This window comes from Fukomys damarensis, unplaced genomic scaffold (assembly GCF_012274545.1).
Source record: "Fukomys damarensis isolate Sample0158 unplaced genomic scaffold, DMR_v1.0_HiC HiC_scaffold_1, whole genome shotgun sequence".
Lineage (NCBI taxonomy): Eukaryota > Metazoa > Chordata > Mammalia > Rodentia > Bathyergidae > Fukomys > Fukomys damarensis.
The window spans coordinates 450,353-471,940 of record NW_022900913.1 but is presented as its reverse complement, the minus strand read 5'-3'; the positions used below and the strand labels follow the sequence as shown (position 1 = coordinate 471,940).

At 55.4% G+C, this 21,588-nt stretch overlaps 1 protein-coding gene across 10 annotated transcripts; it reads left to right on the top strand.

Moving 5' to 3' along the window:
- Positions 1 to 1,566: 1,566 nt before the first annotated feature.
- On the top strand, positions 1,567 to 21,086 carry LOC104876557 (probable palmitoyltransferase ZDHHC11). Of its 10 annotated transcripts, XM_010644791.1 has the most exons (9): positions 1,567 to 1,663; positions 2,108 to 2,356; positions 4,622 to 4,840; positions 10,208 to 10,383; positions 10,688 to 10,789; positions 12,115 to 12,272; positions 14,042 to 14,197; positions 15,921 to 16,065; positions 20,851 to 21,086. In XM_010644791.1, exons 3-9 carry the CDS (start codon positions 4,622 to 4,624, stop codon positions 21,008 to 21,010), a joined length of 1,116 nt encoding a protein of 371 aa, XP_010643093.1. In that variant the 5' UTR covers positions 1,567 to 1,663; positions 2,108 to 2,356; the 3' UTR covers positions 21,011 to 21,086. The 10 variants fall into 10 exon arrangements, with proteins under 10 accessions (XP_010643093.1, XP_010643002.1, XP_010643143.1 ...); XM_010644700.1 differs by lacking the exon at positions 2,108 to 2,356; XM_010644841.1 differs by lacking the exon at positions 2,108 to 2,356 and having other exon boundaries at positions 12,036 to 12,160.
- The last annotated feature ends 502 nt before the right edge of the window (positions 21,087 to 21,588 follow it).

Genomic DNA, 21,588 nt, shown 5'->3' with positions numbered 1-21,588 from the left:
TGCCTCCCACGCCAGGCCCCACACATCAGTCTGCTCATGTCGAGGAAATAGGAAGTATGGTGGTGTCTGCTGGTGTGTGGCCCAGGGCTAGCCCCAGACCCCCGCCACAGTCTAGCCACTCTGGTGTCCGTTGAGCCAGGAGCACAGCACCCCATCTGCCCCAAGGCTTTGTTGCAGATGTGGAAATTGAGGCAGACTTCCCATCTGCAAGTTCTGCCATCAGTCTGGCCCTCGCTGGCTGGTGTGAACTTCCAGGTGTGGGACCCTGCATCTGTGACTCCAGGGTGAGGCCAACCCTACCTTGGAACCTGTGCAGGTTCACAGTATGGCCTTCAGTGCTGGGAACAAAGAGGAGGCAGAGGAGTCATGCCAAAAGCTCTTGGTCTGTGAGGAAGTGTGTAAAGTGAGAAGAGTGTGTAGTAGAGTGTATGGGTGTGCAAGTGATGTGTGCACATGATGTGAGTCCACAGGCAAAATATATGTGCGGTTGGGGTGTGCAAGTCGTGTGTGCAAAGGCAAGGTATATATGAGTGTTCAAGGGAAGTGAGTGTGCAGGTAATGGATGTGTGGGTGTGCAGGTGTGGTGCGTGAGGGTGTGTAGTTGTGTGCAGGGTATTTTTGTCTCCAGATCTTCAGACAGAGGAAGCCAGTGCAGCCCACTGTCACAGCTGTTGGGCCTCTGCAGCAGGTGTGAGTACAGGCTGGCCATCTTGGTCCCAGGGAAACATCTGGGATGCCTGTTTCCATGAGGGGTTGGCATGGAACCAGGACTGAGCCCACTTCTGACCCATAAAAGAAGCTGGAGCCCAGCAGAAGGGACAAGTACAGAGAAGGAGGCCCATGTCCTCCTGTGGCCCAGCATATGAAAGGAGCTGAGGCTTCTGAGCACCCCCACCCCAGGCTGTCCAGAGCAAGGCCCCAGGTCCTAGGGAGCATGAGGCAGTCACAGCTGCCGGCCACGCAAGCCATTCCTGTGCCTGCTGGCCTATGGCCACAGCATAGTGGTCCACGCTCCAGTGCCTGCCCCACGCCTGACACAGCTACTGCCAGTCACCCACATGGTGACCTGCACAGACACTGCAGCCTTGGCACATGACGCACTGTAGGTGGCCTGGTCAGGATGGTGGGTGGCACCAGGGAAGCTACAGTAGACAGAAAAGGTATGCACCACCCCACCCCACCCCCAGGGGCACACCACCATGCATTCAGATGGTCAACAGATCTCACACTAGGGAGCCAGAAACTTCTGAGCCTAGGATTCCAGGAGGATTGGTGGGTGCAAGGCCACCTTGCACATGGGCTGAGGACACGGGTTCTCCAGCCTGCCATGGAGCCCTCCTCACATGTCAGGAAGGTAGCCAGGTGCGCCCAGGCTGGCATGTCTGCCTCGAGACCTGGCCGGAAGTAGGTTTGGCTGACTGGAAGCATGGGGATCAAGCCCCAGCCTCCCAGTGGTTGGAGGCCCACTACACAGGATGCCTGAGCTGGATGCCCCATCCCTGCCCCCTCCCCCACGGTGTGTCTCCATGGCTGCCACAACAGGTCTGTGAGGCGCCTTGGGTTCCATGGCTGCCAGGTGGACCAGGGCCCTAGACCTCGCTGCTTTTCAGTCTGGCTGGTACCAGAGAGAGGGGCTGACCTTGCTGCTCAGCCCGTGGGAGAGGTGAGAGGTCAGGGTGGGAAGGTGCTGTGTGTAGCCAGGTGCTACTTCCCACCTCACTCCAACCACGGCCCACAATGGAGGCTCTGACATGGCCCCTGAGGTCGACACCACAGCCAGCAGCATGATCCACTTGGACTCCTCAGGAGTCCCAGAATTTCTGCCTTGTGATGCTCAGAAAAGGGAGCCATGCACAGGAAGGTCCAGATGTGTGCTCTCTGGGCTGCTGAGACAGGAGGGCTGTGTGCCAAGGGAGGCCAGGGTGGTTGCTTGCTGGCTGGCATGTGGGCTGAATCTGGTCTCCAGCTGAGTATCAAGGTGTTGAGCCCCAAGTGAGGTGTGTGCGGGTGTGTGGGGGTGTTAGGTGTGTGCAGAGGTAGTTTGTCTCTAGATCTTCAAAGGCAGACAGCATGGCCCACTGCCAAAGCTGTCCAGACTTGTCCCTAGGACTGGCAGAGGCAGTGCACGTGAGAAGCCCAGGAGTGCTGCCCCCATGGTGTCACTGGCCAATGGCCACTACGGTGACATCCAGCATAGATGCCTGCGCGGGAACTATGAACAAGGTGTGAGCTGCAAGGGCCAGAGAGGCGCCAGGTGCCACCCAACCCAACAGTGCTGCTTCCTGGGCCAGTCGTATATCACATACCCCAATTCCTGTGTTCTGGGACAGTAAACAAAGGGCCCCAGCCAGACTCGGTGAGTACAGACTGGAGGGAGGCAGTCAGGGAACCAAGGTAGGGTGGAGGGACATGACGCTATCACAGGAAGGGAGAGAGCGACAGGAGTCCAGGATTGTGCTGCATGTGTGCTGTGTGTGGTGCATGTGTCATGTGGGATATCATCGTGTGGCAGGTGTTCTATGACATCTCCAAGTTTCTGGGGTTGCCACTGTACCTTTGGCTTCATTCCCACAGCTTCGGATACTTCGCTCTCAGGGGCTCCTTGCTTGGCCTTTCTTATAATCTGGGTAGAACCCTCCCTGACCCAACAAATCTTGCATTTGTCATGCTGGTTAAAACGGCAACATGTTGACAGTGCCAAGGTCTGCTGTCAGTAGAAGCAGTAGCCAAGCCCCCTTGGGTCATGGCTGCAGTAGGCTCTGAGTGCCTGGATGGCTGAGCACAATGAAATGAATCCCAGGGAACCAATTCAGTAGGAGGTCTTTCTTGGGAAGATGCCCTAGACTCTCTTCTCACATGAAAGGTTGATTGTTTGTACCCTTCAGTCTGGGATGGTGGAGTCTTCCTGATTTCTGAGATATCCTCAAAGCACTAAACTCTTCAGTAGCTACACCTCTTACATATGGTTTCTTCTGGGACAAATTTAAAGTTTTTTTCAAAATTCTCTGCTTCAATTTTTGACCTCAATTCTCTCTATAAATCTGGCTAAAAGCCAGCAGTGCCCATGCCACAACCTTTATTTTGGCTGCCTTGAACTTTCCTATGCCAGATTAATTAGTGTACCACTCTTAATCTCAGTCTCCCTCACTCTTCGGATTGGAGCAAAATATGACAATTTTTTGGTCAAAGTTTAGTGCACATGACTTCTAATACAAGTAGAATTGAAACCTCATGAGCTTGGTCTTTACTGTCTGCCTTTCTGTATCATTCTAGTCTTCTGAACTCTGACCAGATCATCCATGGGGCTCTGCTTACCGCGACTCAGGACTTCCCTATCTGGCACCTCCAAACATTCCAAACTCCTTCCATAAACCAGTCACAAAGGCTTCTGAATCACATAGTCAGGTATAGGCACAGTAAGACCCCACTCCTGATACAATTTTCTATATTAGCTTTCCTGTTGATGGGACACAACCTGACATCACAATTCAAAGAAGGAAAGGTTCAATTTGGTTTATGGTTTCAGCGGATTTGGTTCAAGAACTCTGTCTGCCTTGCCACTCTGGCAGCTGTGACTATTCCATTGATCTTCCAGAGTACTATCTGGATTTTTGCCAACATCTTTCTGTCCATTGGTGCTTTCATCTGGATTTTGTATCTAGTAGAAAGCTGTATTTTCAGTACACATTATTACCCCAGTACTGTGGTCTAGCTTCATAATAGCCACACTCCCCTGGAGCTCCCCAGACATATTCAAGCCACCACAAAGCCCCAGCCCTGTGGCTATGCCTGCCTGGGGTCACTCAGAGAGTACAGGAGACCAGTAGCCACAGTGCATGCCAGGGAGCCAGGCAGATGCTCACCTCACAGGGGACAAGAGTCTCAGAAGGTTCCTCACATCTCTTCCTAAAGTGCTTCCATCTGCTACACTTTCTGAATTTTTCCCTTTGCATAAGGAGCTTTTTGCAAAGCTCCTCTTTAACAGCTCCCAGCCAAAGGTGTTTTCCATACCTATCTCTAATGCCAGCCACCATCCTGAGTGCTAAGCCAGAAATGACCACAGAGCCCCTCCTTCCATTGTTCACCTGGGAAACTCCGCAGTGTCCAGAGGTCCCAGGGCTCTGAGGAAGGGATAACCAGAGCCCTCTGCAGTGTGGCCTCTAGCTGTGTTCTTGTGCAGTACTTGCAAAGGAGGAAGTGCTCGAGGGGGGGTTTCTGGAAAGTGCAATGCCAGCTAATTTGGCAATATCCAGTGTTTCCTGTATTTTCTTGGTGGCTTCAGTGGTGTGCTACATTTTCTTCTGGCCCTGATGAGTCAGTGCATGTTTATACACTAGCTCCAGGAGTCATCTTGCTATGGTGCCTGGCAAGGGCTTCCCCAGAAATTGTATATACCTGGCCACCTGGGGCCCTGGCCAAGTGAACATATGTGTGCCCTTGGGTTCCACAGCTCCAAGAGCCCCTGGGGGCTGTGCCCAGGGCTGTCCAGCCCACTCCAGCCACCCCCAGGTGTTTTGTAGTGGCCCTGGGCCCAGGAGGTTCTAGTGATGGCTGGTAGGTCCCACAGACCGTCCTTGCTCCTCCAGGGCCTGATAGCCTCTGTGGCTTCTCTGTCTTGCAGATGGACCTCTTCAGCAGGAGCCTTCGACGCGTCTTCCCAGAAACCCAGGCCAGGGGCCTGAAGAGCCCACCACGCCACCTGTCCAGGGTGAATGGCTGGTCACTGCCCCTCCACCCCTTCCAGGCAGTGGCCTGGGCCACCTACCTGGCCCTGTCCATTGTCACCTTTGGGATCGTCATTCCCCTCCTGCCAGGCAGTTGGAAGTACATTGCCTACTCTGTATCCTTCTTCCTGGTGGGGTGGTGGTGGGAAGGGGGCCTCTGCAGCAGTCTCCCAGAGAGCTGCTCCCAATGGGCTCTGCCCACACCTGTGTGCCTTGGCCATTCATCCCCATGTAAAGAGGCCCCACCTACAGCTGGGAGCCAGGTCTGAGGTAGTGGAAGGGGCTGGCAGTGGGGAGCCCGAGAAGAGGGAGGGCCACTCTGAAGTTCCCAGAGTACCCCGAGGCCACTTTATGTTGTCCTTTGAAGAGGGGCAAGCTGCTAGAAAGGACTTTGAAAGCAAGCTGAACTCCACCACGCACCACTGCAGGCCCCAGCCCTGTCAGTAGCTCACTGCAACCTGTGCAGCTTCCCTCTGTGATGAGCGTGGCTACTGCATAAACATCACAACTGGCCCTCAGGGTGCTGCACCTAGAAAACTGTGGGCAATAATGTGCTCCATGTCACACCTGGCTGGCCAGGCCTTGCACCTGTGTTGTTGAGGACAGGTAGGCAGGCAGTGGGTGCACAGTGGCCATGTGGCACGTCGCATCTGGAGTTGGAGTCCATCCTCGCTGAGATGTCCTCCATGAGGACATGGCTGCGCCCCTGCAGGTGCTGGCAAGTGAAGAGACTCAAGGATGCATGGGTGGTGGGCAGGGGGCAGCGGAGAACACAGGTGGGAGGGGCTGAATGGGAACCTTTGTTTACAGCCTGGGCAGGGTCTGCACTGTTCCTCCGGGGCTCAGCCACCCATGAAGGGGGTGCTCTACCCTGGAACTCAGTTCTTTCAAGCAAAAATGACCCCACATGCCCGTCACTCACCTTGATCACCAGGGTTCTGCAGACCGCCGTTGATTCATACTCCCTTCTGGGAGCTGTTGTGCAAGCCCTGGATGTCAGGAAATGTTACCACGTCTGATGCAGGTGTAGGTGGCAGGGCTTTCACTCTCACATCCACTGCACTGGGTCACGACTAGGAAGTCGCCAGCAGGCTCAGCCTTGCCACATGCAGAGGATCCCCATATGCCTGTGGCTCCAAGATGCCTTCCAGCCTTCACTGGCTCAGTGACCGGGCTGGCCCTGGGCTCCCTCGGCTAGCTGGCCTGATTCTCCTCCTCCCAGTACTTGAGGCCTCTTGTGGGAAGGCGTGTGATAAGGAATTTGATGACTTTCAAGGATAAAGGGCTGAATAGCTTTTCTGTTTCATCTCCTGTCCACTTGAATAAGTTGTACTGTTGAGGAAATGTGATTATTCATTTAACTGCCAGGTTTCCTGGGACAACATTGTTTGCAGCATGGCTGTTTCCCTGTCTGTATCTGCAGGGCCCTGCTGCTGCACCTGTCTTTATGCTGGAGTTGAGTGCCTGTTCTTTTCCTTCATTGGCCTTCATAGCTGTTTATAGAAATCAACTTTAGAATACATTAATTCTGTTTGCTTCTATTTTAAAAACATTCTCTGCTTTCATTTGTGTTATTTCTTTCTGCCGCTGGGATTACTCTGCCCTTCTTTTCCCACCATCTAAAAGTAGAAACTAGGATTATTGATATGTCAGGCCTTTTCTGGCTTCTAATATAAACATTCAAAGCTAATTTTCCTGCAGGGATGTATGGGATACTCCCTCCCCCCAGGCTAGCTGAGAGGCTAAGCTGTGTCTTCAGTAGTTGGGGCTCAGCTCTGGGGCTATGGTGCCCTGGGCAGCTGCATCTCCCTGAGCAGGCAGGAAGGGCTAGGCAGCCTGGCTGTGGCTCCCAGGGCCGGAGGCAGCTTAGTGAGGAGTGCGACCACACACACACATCAGTGCACATGCATGCCAGGCTCTGCTCCTCACCACCCCCCAACTTCACTGCAGCCTGGGTGCCCAGCAGGGACTCCAGGAGATGGGCAGCAGCTCCACTTCCACAAGGAGGGCTTTGTGAGGAGGCCAGGGTTCTGCCCAGGCCTGGATAGGTGTGGGGGTTCAGGTATCACCTGTGGTGGGAAGTGCAGCTGCCCTGTGCCCTGCAGATGTGGCCCCTGCCAGCCACACCCCTCCATCATCAGGTGCCCTCTCTTCTCCACGCAGCCTCTCCCCTCGCACTCTGTACCTGTGCACAGACCTGCTGCACCCTCCTGGGTCCCGCTGCCTCTCCCTCCTCTGTCCTCCCACATCCCAAGGCCCCTGTGCTTCACAGACCCTCCCAATACCAGTACCCTGGTCCCCAGTGCCCTTCAGCATGGCCTCCTGTCCATGATGGGTGGTGGGTGGGGGGAATCTAGAAAACCCAGTGTCTTCAGCCGGCCCCACGCTCAGCCCAGACTCAGAACCCTGCCTGTGCATCTCATCTCAGCTTCCTCCTCTGTCCCCAGAGTCCTGGGCAGGATTTGTAGGGGCCAGAATCAGCCAGGGTTGGGGCCGTGTGTGGCTATGTTGCTGAGGCTGTGGCCACAGCATTTCTGGGGCCCTGGGTCGTGTCTGGCTTCATGACTGGACCTGCCTGGTTGAGGCCTCACAGTTCTAGCCAGAGCCTGGCCCAAGCAGGGCTGGCATCTCCCACACAGCATGGCATCTGGGGCCTGCTGGGGTAGGGGGCATTTTTCATTTTGAGATAGTCTTGCTAAGTCCCTAAGTTTCCCAGGCTGGGATCAAACTTTCAGTCGTTCTGCCTTGGCCTCCCAGGGTGCTGGGATTACAGATATGCACCCTCCCATGTCTGGCTCACAAGTTATTTTTGTTTCAGTTTGAGGCCTGGGTATATGTGGGGGGAATGAAGGTGCTGTCTGTCCCCAGCTTTGTCCTCCCTCCACCAGCCCCGGGGAGCCTGTCTCTGTCCAGTCTCCTCCCAGGGAGACTTTGGGGCAGGGCCCCACCCCGATGGCCTCACCTCACCTCCACTGTCTGCAGGAGGAGACCCCATTTCCAAGTCAGTCCCAGTTCCCAGGCATGGGCCCTGCTGGCCCTCAGCCCCTGACCTCATGCCTGTGCTGGGTGACTAAGTCTTTCCTCCAACTGTCCTTGAACCTCTCTGGCCTTGGTCTTCGCATCGTGCACAGCCCTGAGCTCCACCTGCTCTCTGCTGGGTTTGCATCATCCCAGACCCCTGACCCCACCCTCCATGCTGCACCTCCCACTGTTCTCCCTCAGGACCAGCTTCCTGCTCAGTGCTCGCCACTTCCCATTCAGGGCACGCCATGGCCACTGGAGGGCGCCAGTGTCATCCATTGCCCGCAGGGCTCCAGGGGCTGGGAGCCACTGGTCTGGACAGGGCGGTGCGGTTTACTCCAAGAGGGGCAGTGCACAGCTGGAGACCCTGACAGAGGCTGGCTGACACCTGCCTCCCTGTGGAAGGCACTGCAGGGTTGGACTCCACACAGCTCTGTGTAATCCAGGGACGTCTCTGCCAGCTCTGGGGTGGAAGAGTCACAGCCTCGGGGCCCTTAGCTTCAGGCGAGGGGGCTTCTGCAGAGCCCTCTCAGAGCCATCCAGTTTTGCGGCAGAGCTCACCCTGGGAGCAGATGAGACAGGACCAGGGACTGGCTCATGGCTCCCCTCCTGCTCACGTTCTGCTCACTTCCTGCCTGCAGGACCCGGCAAGGTCGAAGAGTCAGGAGGGCGAAGGGCAAGAGTCTCACAGCTGGCTCCCTCTTGCAGTTTGTTTACTAAACACAGATTGTTGCCAAGGACATTGAGCTCAGGCTTCTCGGCTCCCAGACCGGGCCGAAACTTCCAGAGGAGGCCTGAGCTGGCAGCCACCTTGTTTCTCTTACCTTTGTCCTCCTGACCTGAGACGCCCGAGTCAGGGCTGACAGGCAGGAGCTGGCACTGAGGCTGAGTCCTGTAGTGGAACTCTGCTCCTAAGGTGGCTCAGCTTCATACAGAGGGGACATCTAGGTGGGGACTCTGCCTGGAATCTCAGGGTCCCCAGGAAGCTGAGCCCTGTTCCCAGAGAGACCCGGGGTGTTTGCCAGGCAGGTCCAGGCCCCGTACCTCCACCTGAGGCCCCAGTGTTCAGGCCCCACCCGCAGCAGGATGTGCAGTTGTCACAGGGCATGCCTTCTTCAGCCTCTTCTGGGGTGGGTGGCCACTGAGCCTGTCTCCTTACCCTCCTTCCCTGCCCACCAAGCCCGCTGAGCTCTGCTCCAGCCCCAGGGAGTGAGCCACACCAGTCCTGACCATCCGTGTCCCCAGCCCTTGCCCTCTAGTGTCACAGGCTCCCACTCACGCCTGTTGGCCTAGTAACCACACAAACAGACAGCTTGGCCTGGGCTCAGCCTGCAGGGAGTGGTGCGGAGCCGCCCCACACTGTGGGTCCTATAGTTTCCCGCCTGAGTCCATGTAGCTGACTGGCAGCCTGTGAGACCTCATCTACACCAGACATCTGGTGTCAGGAGGAGTTGGCAGGTGATGGGAGGGCACCGAGTGCCAGGGACCCTCACAGGACAGGACAGCCAGCCCTATGTGCCCTGTCAGGGCATGTGTGACAGGCACCAGGGCCCTTCTGTGGGTGTCCTGACCCACCGTGCTTACCCAGCCCTACCCCAATACTATCCCAGTTTCAGCAGAATCTCTTCCCCTGTGAGACTCCTAGGGGACCCTCCTCAGGCAAGGTGGAGCGCTTTCCCAGCCCCACACTCTGGACAGGGCTGGGCACTGAGGTGGGCCCTGTGGTAGAACCCTGGTCCTCAGGTGGCTCAGCTTTATGTCCACAGGGGACATCTAGGTGGGGACTGGCTGTCCACCAGTGATCCTTGGCCCCAGGAGGATGCACAGGGCTCCTGCAGGGACTGGCTGCACCCCAGCCTTCCTTGCCTGCCAAGGCAAGGGGCACCCACCACTGGACACACCCTAGCTGCCGCACAGGAACCTGCATGCACTGGCAGCCTGGCCCAAACGCCCAGTGCAGGGGGTGGAGCCCTGTGCCCCGCACCTTTCTGTTTGGTCTCCCAGGTGAGGAGGGAAGCACGGGGTCTGTGGGTGTGGAGCCCTGAGGGAGCACATCCTCCTCCTGGCCAGAGCGCAAAGCTGCTCCTGCCATGGCCACTTGGGCCTGGCTGGAGAGAGTGCACGCGTGCCCCGGCCCTGAGAGGTGGGGTCCTCTGCACTTGGGCCATGGTTGTCATTGGACCCTCTGCCTGTGGCCTGTCTGGCATCCATGCATCCTGCCGGGGTACCTTCCCTGGCTGAGGCTGGAGCCCCTCCTCTGCTACAGGAGCCCAGGCCCCTTGGTGCCAGGCCTGGGACAGGAATACTGCAGGGCCTCCCGCTGCCCAGGCTCCATCCCGAATCTCGGGGTGAACATGTGGTGGCAGGGTAGAGAGGGCTGATCCCTGGGACACAGATAGCAGAGGGCCAGGGGCACTGCAGCCTCCTCACCTGGCCCAGCCGTGTCTTCCTTGACGCTCCAGGTGACCGCCGTAGTGTTCTTGTTCCACTTGGTCGTCCACCTCTCCGCAGTCACCATCGACCCAGCCGAAGCCAACGTCCGACTCAGGAACTACTCCAAGCCGGTGCCCACCTTCGACCGCTCCCAGCACGCACATGTGATCCAGAACCTGTACTGCCACCTGTGTGAGGTCACTGTGTGAGTCCAACCCCGAGCATTGCAGCCCGCGGCCCTTGAGGTGACAGCTGAGCCTGCCGGCTGGGCCAAGTGCTCCAACAAGGGCTGGGCCCTCCATCCCGATGCCCTTCACCCCTCCCATGGCCCAGGACACAGGCAATCTCCCTCTGGTTTTCCAGATGAGGAAAGGCTAGATAGAAGAAGCAAGGCTGCTGTAGCCCCTGCTGGGTCACATCTTGGGTCTCAGGTCCCCAGGGCACTGGGGGTCCCAGCCCTGTACCCCACCTGAACATTTGGGCCAACAAGACTCCCTCGATTCCCCCAGGAACGAGAAAGCTAAGCACTGCAGCTCCTGCAACAAGTGTGTCGCTGGCTTCGACCACCACTGCAAGTGGCTGAATAACTGTGTGGGGAGCAGGAACTACTGGTGAGGGCTGGCGGGAGCCGCAGGGGCCTTCATGGGGTCCAGGTGCATCCTGGAGGATCTCCAGCAGGGCCTGGGTGCTAGGGGTGAGAGGCCATGGACCATGCGCACGTGGGAGAAGGGCCCTCGTGAAGCCGCGTCCCGATCCCCACACAGAAGGCTCAGTGCCCCCATTGATTCATCCTGCACTGTGTGGTGGAGCTGTCCCTGGTTGTGCCCACAACTCCAGACCCTGAGACCCTGGCCTGTCCTGGAGGAACCAGCTGGGCCTCCTGGACTTACTGTCATGGGCCATCTGCCCTCTCCACACCTAGGCAGCCCTCCCAGCTCAGTGGGTGGACCTGGGGCACCCAAGAGTGTCCGGGCTGTGGTTGCAATGGATCCACGGGGCTCTGGGGCCCTGTCTGGGCCAAGCGTCCATCAGCTTGGTCTTCACGAAGACAGCCAGGAGGACATAGTGCCCCTCCTCCATGCAGGCCCGATGTGGGGGACAGAGACCCTGGTGGCTGCGAGCATCACATAAACCACAGGTTCAGTGGCCTTTGCTTCCCCTGCCTGCAGTGAGCGTGTAGGGAGCAGCCAGGTCACTGAACGGCACTTGGGGTCCACAGCTATGGACACAGCCTTGGCTCAGATCCCCCAGGAAGGTGGCCTGCTAGCAGGGCCCAGCATGGGTCCTCAGGCTGCCAGGCGATGGCACAGAAAGGGCTGCTCCAGGCACGGGCCAGGAGAGCCTGTATCCTCAGACCTACCAAAGAGCCTGCAGGGACAGATGCCACTGTGTGGGCCCTGAGGCTCTGCCGGGAAGCAGGAAGCACAGTGGAGCGGAGCGTGATTTAGCCCAAAACAGACATGGTCTGCAGGGCCCTGGGAATAGCACAGCCTCGCTGGTGCCAGCAAGGGATGTGGAAACCAGGGCAGGAAGACAAAAGGACTTGGTGTCTGGACAAGTTCTCACATTCCCAGGAGGATCCCTGCCGAGTTCTGCTGGGTTTGGATGAACACTGTTGGGTTTGGATGAACACTGTGGACTGCCTTTCTAGCGTCCTGTCCAGACCGACAAAGGGCTCAGGCACAGGGCCAGGGAGCAAGGGCATGGCTGTGAGGTCGGTGGCCAGTGATGTCAGCCTGGAGAACTTAGAAGGTGGCCCATGGGTTGTCAGGGCATCATTGAAGGTCCTCCCCGTTAGATGCCCACATGAGGTTGGCTTACCCTCGCCAGCATCCCTAGCACACTCTGCCCCTGCAGGTTCTTCTTCTGCTCTGTGGCCTCAGCCATGATAGGCCTGCTCTGCGTGAAGGTCATCTTGCTGTATGTCTGTATCCAGCACTTCATCAACCCCAACAAGCTCCGCACGGACCCCAGCTACAAAGGTACGCAGTGTGTGGAGTGCCTCCCGCTTGGGCCACCCTGTGCGAGCCCTGACTCAACTCCGGCCACCTTTCCAGGAAGGAGTCCATCTACAGCAGCGAGCCCAGCTTTCAGGTAGCCCCACGTCCATGCATATCAGTCACCTGACCCATTGCTAGGACAGACATCTGACACTTCCAATGTAAAGGGGGGTCTCCGTGTGGCTCACAGTTTGGGGGGATTCGGTCCATGGCTGACTGCTCCAAGGCAGGAACATCATGGCGCAGGGGCCTGGTGGAGGATAGCTGTTCACCTCATGGTGGGCAGGAAGCAAAGGGGAGAGAAGCTGTGCACAAGAACACACCCTTGCAGGTCCCCTCCCAGTGACCACCTCCACCCAGGCTCTGCCTCCAAATACGAGACCACTGGGGACACTTTAATCTGTAACCAACATTAGCCAAGGGCTTCCTGAGGCCCCGGGAGCCCACACCTGAGATCAGGTGCACTGTACCCTCTGACCTCTCCACAGCCTGTTCTGAGATGTGTTGGGGCCCCATGAGGCCATGCAGGCACAGTGGACCAGGGGCTGCCTTCCAAGAGCCACCACCAGGAGGTTAAAAGCAGAAAGCGGCCAAGATCTAATTGTGACCACAGGTCCAGGAGCCTGGGCTGTGGACAGTGAAGTCCACACTGAGGGAAAGGTGTGGCTGGCTGGGTGTGGCCCCCAAGGTGTGTCCACTTCCAGGACTGAGGGCAGACATGACAGGGGATTTTGAGATGAGGATCTTGCCCAGCTTGTCCACTCCCAGGGACACTGTCCTTCCAAGCAGCAGAGGAGGAGATGCAGACGCACAGAGCCACTTGGGGATGGAGGCCAAGGCTGGAACCCTGCAGCCACCACACCCAGGGATGCCTGGAGCCCCAGAGCCAGGAGAGGCAGGAAGATGCCCCTTGAGCCCTGGAGAGAGGTCATCTGCCCGTGCTGTCACTCAGACTGGGGCCTCAGAGTGTGAGGTGAAGGTCTGCGGCTGAAGCATCACTGACTTACGGTCATTTGTCGTAGTGACTGCAGGACACAGGCCCGGGAACAGCTCTGACTATGCACACCCTCAGTAGAGAGGGTGGAGCCTGCTGTCCCATGCTGGAGCATTCCCAGCCAAGGTGGTAGGTGTGCTTGTTCCTTCAAGAACAGCTCTGGGAGTTCCAGGTGGAACTGTACCATCTACCTTGGACTTCTTTCTACATGTGGGCTCTGCCTGGTGGCTGCAGTCTCATGATCCCGGAGCCCCCACAATCTTTCTTCCCTGGTCACAAAGGGTCTTCTGAAGCAATTGCCACTTCATCTGGACCTTGGACTCCTGTGGAGTGCAAGGAGAGGCCCAGGTGGCTGCAGCCTGGGCTGAGACCCATGAATGGCCTCCGCAGAAGCGGCAGGAGCAGGTAGCTCTGTCACATGCTGGTCCTGCCACAGTAGCATGGTGGCTGCATTCCGCTCACTGAGTGTGGGATGAAGCGACTCCTGGGTCACTGTCTGGAAGCCTGCACAGGGCTCGTGACCTGAGCACGGCAGCATAGCCGGCATCCTCCAAGCATCCCCATCCTTGGTGTCTGCCCACACAGCCCCCATCATTCCCTGTACCTGATTCTGGCAGCAATGGTTTTGGGGTCCCTGGAGACCCCCACCCTAGCAGCATCTTGCCAGGCATGGCCCACAGTCTCCAAAGGTGGCAGGCTGGGGGTGAGGTCTGGGTCTGGGGGACAGAGCAGGCGATGGGTGAGGCTCTGGGGGCTTTGTCACCCACCCCCTCTTTAGGCAACCAGTCAGGACTGCAGGGGGGACAGCTGTGGGGACCCCATGGGCTGCTACCTCCTCGATGTGGACGCCCATGTCTCTGTCTCCACAGACATCAGTGCCGTGACCATATGGCTGCTGTTCCTGCCCAAGTGGCATGTGGCCGTGAAGACTCCTGTGGCCCTCTGCATGATGGGCGGAGTGCTGCTTGTGGGCATAGTCAGCTTCCTGCTGCTTGGGCACCTGTTCATTTTCCACATCTACCTGAGTGCGTACCCACCTAGCTGCTCCTACCCCATCCTGGCCCTCAGGCTGCACACCAGACACAAGCTCATGGCAGAGGGGTCAAGTAACAGGGAGAGAAGGGCACCGGGTCCAGCTGTCACATTCCAGGACCAACAAGAAACATGAGTCTTTGAGATGAGTTTAGAATATTCAGAGGCAAAAGAATAGGAACATCAGACCAGAACAGGGTGCTATGAAGAGAGAACAGCGGGGTTCAGCGAAGCACCAGGTAGAGGTTATAGAGTGAAGCTGAGGTCTCCTCACTGGGCACAGCACAGCCTCCTCCTCCTCCTGCCGTGGTCGTCAGTGGTGAAGCCTCTGGGGGCCTGGGCTGAAATTCCTCCTGGAGACTGCCTTATCCCCACCCAAAGGCCTTAAGGCCCACTGGACTCTGTTGTGCCCACGCAGACCCTGCCTGGCCCGGGGCCACCCCACAGCAGTGTCTCCCCTGGCTCACAGGGTTCTGTGATGTGGAGTTGTAAAAATGAAAACGATGCAGACCACTGGATTCAGCATCGTGGGTGCAGCTCTGACTGTATTTAGAATCTGTGCTGAGGCCTGGCCAGTGCTGCCTGTGTGCAGAAGGTGTTCAGGTTGTGTTTGTTGACGGGATAACAAATGTCTCAGTTACTTTCTTGTTGCCAGGACACTACACACAATACTACAACCCTAGGAAGGAGAGGTTTATTTGACTCACAGTTTGTTGAGGCTTCAGTCTGTAGTCAGCTGGCTCCAAGGCAGGGCTCAGGGCAGAGGGCATCGCAGAGGAGAGCTGCTCAGGGCATCGTAGGCAGGAGGGCAGAGCTGCAGAGAGGGAAGGGTCCAGTCTGGCCCGTGCTCCAGGCACCGTGCTGTGAGGCTCTGTGTAAAGCGGTGAGAGTGGGCACACTCCCGGGAAGCCACAGGGGCCTGGGGCCCATGGCAGAGATGGAGGAGCGCCAGTGTGAGTGGAGGAGGCAGCATTTTGAAGGAGGCTGGGGAAGGAGAGGGCTCTCCAGGCCACTTGAGCTGGCCACTGGACCTGGTCACTTGGGAGGACACAGTGTGCAGCCTCAGGGTTCTCACCTGGGGTCTGAGGTACTCAGCCTCAGCCTGGCAGCCCGGTCGGGATGCTTCCCAGGAAGCTTTGGGCTGTATAGCCCTGTAGCCAGGCACATAAGACTGGTGCAGATGGCCTGGCACTGACAGGCACGCAAAGGGACATTTAAAGCGCTGCACTGGGGGCAGGTTTGGTGCTCAGCCCCCACACAGCTCTGAGGCCTGGAGGCTGGGAAAGAGCCAGACACCTCTGGCGGGAGGCTGAATCCCCGCACTCACCAAGTCCAGTGCCAGCTGCCACCCACTCCGCACCTCGACCTGGAAACAGCTCTGTGGACGCCCTGTGCATTCCAGAAATAAGTGCAGACCATCTGCTTCAAATGTGTGGGCTTCAGGGAAAGAGGATCTTAGGCAGGCCCCCTGCAGAATGAGGCCACATCTGGCCCATTTGTGCTTTCGGTAACCTGAGGTGCCCGCCCACATTTCAGCCCCTGACAAAGACGGGTCAGCCTCATGGCCCACCACACCCCACTGCTGTGCCCGGCCGCCTGGCACCCACACCTGTGCCCCATCCCCGCCTCACGAGACTCAGCACAGGGGCCGCTTTTGGGCCCAGGGTGGGCATGGCATGGCTGCCACTGAGCTGCCCTCTGCCCTCTCCTTCCCAGTGGTCAAGAACAAGAGCACATTTGACTACGTCAAGCACACCCACTTCCAGCAGCGGCCAGAGCCGCCAGGGAGGACACAGCCGGTGCTGCAGGTGGAGGAGGCAGCTCCACAGGTGTGTGCCTGTCCCTCCACGTCTCATCCCAGGTGGGGTGTGTGTATGAGATGTGTGTCGTGTATATCTACATGATATGTAGTGTCTGTGTGTGATACATATATATATATAAGTGCACATGTAAGGTGTGCAGTATGCACACACGTGTGGTGTGTAGAGTGTCCGTGTGGTGTGAGGTGTGCTGTGTACTTGCCTGTGTGTTTATGTGTGGCCTCAGGAAGTGGGCCCCCACCCTGTTGAGCAGTGCAGCCGGCTCCCCAGAGCCTGCTCCTGGTCAGCATCCAGCTCACTTCAGTGGGACCCTGTGGCCCCCGTGGCCCCCCTATACGATGGCTTCCTGTGCTGTCCAGGCCCTCAGTAGGGACCAGGTCCACCCAGGAAAGATGCACTGGGACCAGCCAGCTCCCAGGCCATCCTTGCTATATCCAGGCGGGGACACCGAGGCTGGACTGCAGTGGGACTGGTGAAACCGACCACGTCTAGCACACGCCACCACAGGCTGAGTCAGGCACAGCCTCTCAGCTACCTGCTGCTGTGAGTGGGGTTGTGAGTCCACAGAAGAGCCATAGCCACGCAACTCCTGGAGGGCCCCAGTTCCATAGCCCTCCCTCCACGGCCTGCTGGCCCTGCACAGACACCATCAGGGGCAGAAAGGTGCAAGCTAACTGTGGCCCCTGTTTGCAAATCTGTCAATCAAGTGGCCCAAACCTCCTCTGCAAGCTGTGGACAGAGAGCATGCTTGCCGCCCAACTCGGGGACACCGACCCCCTTGGGCCATGTCACTGTGCAGTGGGTGGCATGGGGGCCAAGGCCAGAAGAAAGCAAGGCTTCCTTCCTCCATGTGGGCAGAACTTGGGGCCCCACAGGCCACCAGTCAAACAAACCTCTGTGCTCACAAACATCAAACACACCTTACCTGGCAGCCTCGAGGTGTGGCCGCACCACGGGATCAAGTCTCCAAAACATTTCTGCCTCATAGGAGCCCCCAAGCCTGGTGTGTCTTTCACCCAGAAAGGCAGCATCCTTTCCACTTATGTGGACCATGTGGTCACAACTGACTCTAAGGGAGCGAAGGTCCAACTTGACACCTAACAAGCAGCCGGAGCAAAGGACCAACTGAAGAGGTCCGAAGCTCAGGCGCTGGCAGTGACTGGAGCAGCAAGGGGCTGCTCAGGACCCTGCAGGCTGGGCGTGTTGAGGGCAGCTGCACTGTGGGTGGCATGGTGCTGCTCAGCCTGCAGGAGTCCCGGGGAGAGGTGAGGCTGGGCCACCACGCCCGGCCACCTCAGCTGCAGCAGGAGACTCCTTCCCCTGCTCCAGGCTGCCAAGCACAACCGTGCTCAGGACCGAAGCCATCACCAAGCAGGACTTCAAAGCTACTGAGGATGATGAGCTGAACTTCAGAAGGCGAACATAGGTTTTGAATGAAGAATGCGATCAGAATCAATACAAAGCAGAGATCAGCAGGAAGGGGTGGTTCACCCCCAAGCACTACAGAGATGAAACCGCACCCCTGAAAATCCCCAGGGCCAGGCAAAAGTGCTTCTCAAACAGCAGCACGAGGGGGCCTTTCTCACCTGAGGCAGTGCCTGTGCTCCTGGGGATGCCCCTCTCCTCAGGTGTGCTCTGGGATGGAGCCAGAAGGAATTTCCTCTGGGCGGTAGACTCACCTCTTTGAATGGGCTGGCGGATGACCACAGACTGACCAGCAGGCACTCCTGTGGGACAGGGAATGAACGGTGCCATAGCAGCCATGTGTCCAGACCCTTGGTGAGCTGGGCTGTGGTCATGTAGACGCTTTCTACGTCATGGGTAGCTGAGGCCCCGGCTGCTGGAAGGGGGCGTAGACCCGCATGTTTTCCTGAACCTACGTCAACTGAAACATCTAAGAAGCAAGAAAGAGTCTTTAAAGAAGTGAAAAATTGAAAACGCAGTAAATTACACCCAGCTGGTGTTACAGTGCTGACCCTCACTGAGGCTGGAATTTTGCCAGGTGGGAGAGGGGTTGAACATCAAAATTTACCTTTGAATGAAGGTTTTAATTACAGATTCTCCTGTTTTCCTCTTTTGTCCTTTTTCTCTTTTGTGTGTGTGTGTGTGTGTCCTACAGTATATGACATTTAAGGCTCATATCATCCCTACTGATACCAATAGGAAAAGAAAAGGGGGGGTGAGAGAGAGAGAGAGAGAACCCAGCACTCGTGGATAACAGCTACCCCCCCTTTTTTAATTGAGTTAAGGTGTCATCCTGCAGTCCAGGCTGGCCTCAGCCTCCAAAGTGCTGGGATTACGGACATATGTCACCATGCCCACCTTCTACTAAACATTTTAAGAAAGAAATGCCAATTGCACACAGTCTTTCAGAAGGCAGAGGAGAGTACCACACAGTTAACTCACTCAGGGCATCATCACAGAAGCTGCCATAACCAACAGTAGTCATGAAAAATGGCAAAAACTACTCACAGAATATTAGCAAACCAAGTCTAGTAAAGAATATACAGGATTGTATACTAGGATTAATGATTTTATTCCAGGAATGCAACATTGGTTTAGCATTTGAAAATCAGTTATAAAAAGCAAAATATTAATAGAATAAAGGACAAAAACCTTTATGTGTCTGGCAATTCATTCAGAAAGTGGATTGGACAATATCAAACATCTTATAGTTTTTTAAAGATCATAACAACCTAGAAATAAAAAGAAGACAGTGACAAAAACCACGTAGTACCAGTCTCACTTCATACAGAAGACTGGATGCTCCCCCCTAAGACTGAGTGCAAGGCAAGTGTGTCCTCTGTCCCCACTTGGATGTACTAAAGTCCCAAAAGAAAGGCCCACAGAATACAAGGGTAGACTTTGTTCATGCAACGTAATCCTAAAAAACACATAAGCAAGTTGGAATAATGAAGAAACTTAATGGAAATGTAGGGCATAACACCAAGACACAACACCAATCACTTCCATGTACTAGCAGTCAGAAAGCTGTTATCTTTTTAAAACTATTATTGAGCTGGGGATTTAGCTCAATGGCGCCAAGTCCGCCTGGCAAGCATGAGGTCCTAAACTAAATTTCCAGTACCACACGCACACAAGAAACCCAAAATGTTATCAAAAGGAACAAGCTTAACAAAACTGGTGCAAATCTGCACACTAAATACAACCATCTGTGGCTGAGAGAAGTTAAAGACAATCTTTTAAATGGGAAGATAAACAATGTCTGTAGATTGGAAAGCTATCATGAAAACAGCATCCTCTGCTGATCTACAATCTGGCCTCTTTACGTGGTTTGGATGTGTGTGTCCCTCAAAAGCCTCATGTTCAGAGGTGGGGTTTTTGGAAGTGACTAGACCTTGGGGACACTGTACACAGCAGTGGATTCACCTATGGATGAGTTCAGAGCTAACTGTGCTGTTAGGATATTGGGCCTGGGTGGAATTGGTCACTGGGATATGACCTGAAGGGGTATTATTGTCCCCAGCTCCTCCTTTGTCTTTCTACTTGCTGGCTGCCATGGAGTGAGCAGCTGTCCTCCTCCAGACCCCTCCACCATGCCATTTCTGTCTTGGAGCCAGCCAACCGTGGACTGAACCCACTGAAACTGGGAGCCAAATAAACCTCTCTCCTTTAAATTGTGAGTGTCAGCTTGTGTCCCAGTGATGGGAAAATGACAGACATTTGTGGAGTTTTTGTTTGTTTTGGGTCTTTTGGTGAAATCACAAGCTGATGTTAAAATGTATGTGGAAAGTCAGAAGACCTAGATCATGATAGTGGCCAGAATAATTCTGTAAATAACATGTTTGGCTGACATACAGATAAGTGGAACAGAATAAAGGTCCAGAATTAAGCGTCTCATTGCTGGCTAGCTGATTTAGCAAGGGTTGGAAGGTAGTGGAGTGGGACAGAGGATATCTTTGCCTAGTGGTCCTGCAACAACTGGGGACGCTACACTCAGCCACATACATATGGTTAAAGAGATACGGACTTGTTCACACCACATTTCTTCACAGAAATGCCTCTGAGCTACACTAAACAAAGCCAATCAGGAACCTGAGAAGGCCAAACTTCAACACTTCTAAAAAAACCCAAATTCTTTGTGACCTGAAGTTGACAAAGTTTCCATCAATATTTCATCAAAATCAATGTCTACTAAAAAAAAAAGTGGTAATTTAGACATCACCAAAATTGAAAATACTTGCTTTTTAAAAGTTGCCAATAAGAAAATGAAGTATAAGCCACTGACAAAATATTTCTAAATCATATACTTGAACTTTCAAAAGTCAGTTATACGTGAAACAACCAGTTCATAAAATGGACTGAAGATCTGAAATGCAGACCCCTGGGTGGCAGAGGAGAAGGTTCATGTCACCCCACACTCAGGAAACCACCACAGTGAGGCCACCATGTGCCACCAGGATGGTGGACAACACGGAGTGCTGGGGACAGAGGGCAGACTCTGCCAGGAAAGCAAGGGTGTCCTTTAGAAAGAGGCTGCCAGCTGCAGCGGAGCAAGCCTGGAAAACCAGGAGGCTGAGGCGAGAGGATCACTGACAGCTTTTGCACATAGGGAGGACCCTAGCTCAAAACAAGACTTACATAAATACCTACATGTGACTGCTTCCCACCCCCGGCTTCTACCCCAAAAGGGAATGAAACAGACATGCACGCGTCACATGGCTTGTTCTGCTCCACGAGGGCCTTGCCCAGGACCCCCGTTACCTCAGGCGCCATTTCTCAAAACCGACTAAAATGGCCTTGAATTTGGAGTAACAGAAGCTCTTGTCAACAGCTTCCCTTCATCTCATGCATTTCCTTTTCAGGCGAAAGGTGGCATCCCTGGTTCATCTCCACAGGAAAAAGACAGCATCCCAGCTTGGTCTCCACCTTCCCCAGGGTAAGTGTGTGAGCTTTTGGGAGTTGGTCGGTCTGTCTGTGCAGCAGCCACAACCTCTTCTCCACCGAAAGGGCTCTGCAAGCTGATTCATCCGAGATGAGCTATTTTAAATGAGGGGACGACATAAGAGGGATGCCTTTGTTTCACTTCACATTGTTAACACAGCCACGTAGCTTGTCGTGCAAGCTAAAAGAATAATCCTGTCCTCCTCACAAGTAATCCACACTAACGCACAGAAGCAAGCTTATTTATTTATTTATGTGCCTGTTTATTTTCCACAGCCACATGTGAACAGGAGGGTGGCCATGTGTCTGGCTGCCCTTCCTGTAGTCGCTGGTGACACTGGGTTTAGATGTAGAGTTGAGGGCAAGGCCTGTGCCACATGACTGCGGATGGTGGCTGTGCTGTGAGCAGGGTGCACGGCTTCCCCAGCACACATGACTTTTCACATCAGAGTCCCACCAGCAAATCAGCTCACCCCAGAGATCAGAGTGTGCTCTGTCTTTGAGGTGAACCGAGTGGCCCAGAAGAGTCACTTCCTGTGAAGCACCCGGGGACAGGAAGTGTGCTCATGCACCACGGTCTGCAGGTTCTTACCTCTTTTTCCTACATTTTCCTCAGCCTGCAATGGGCACAAATGACTTTTTTTTTTTTTTTTTTTTTT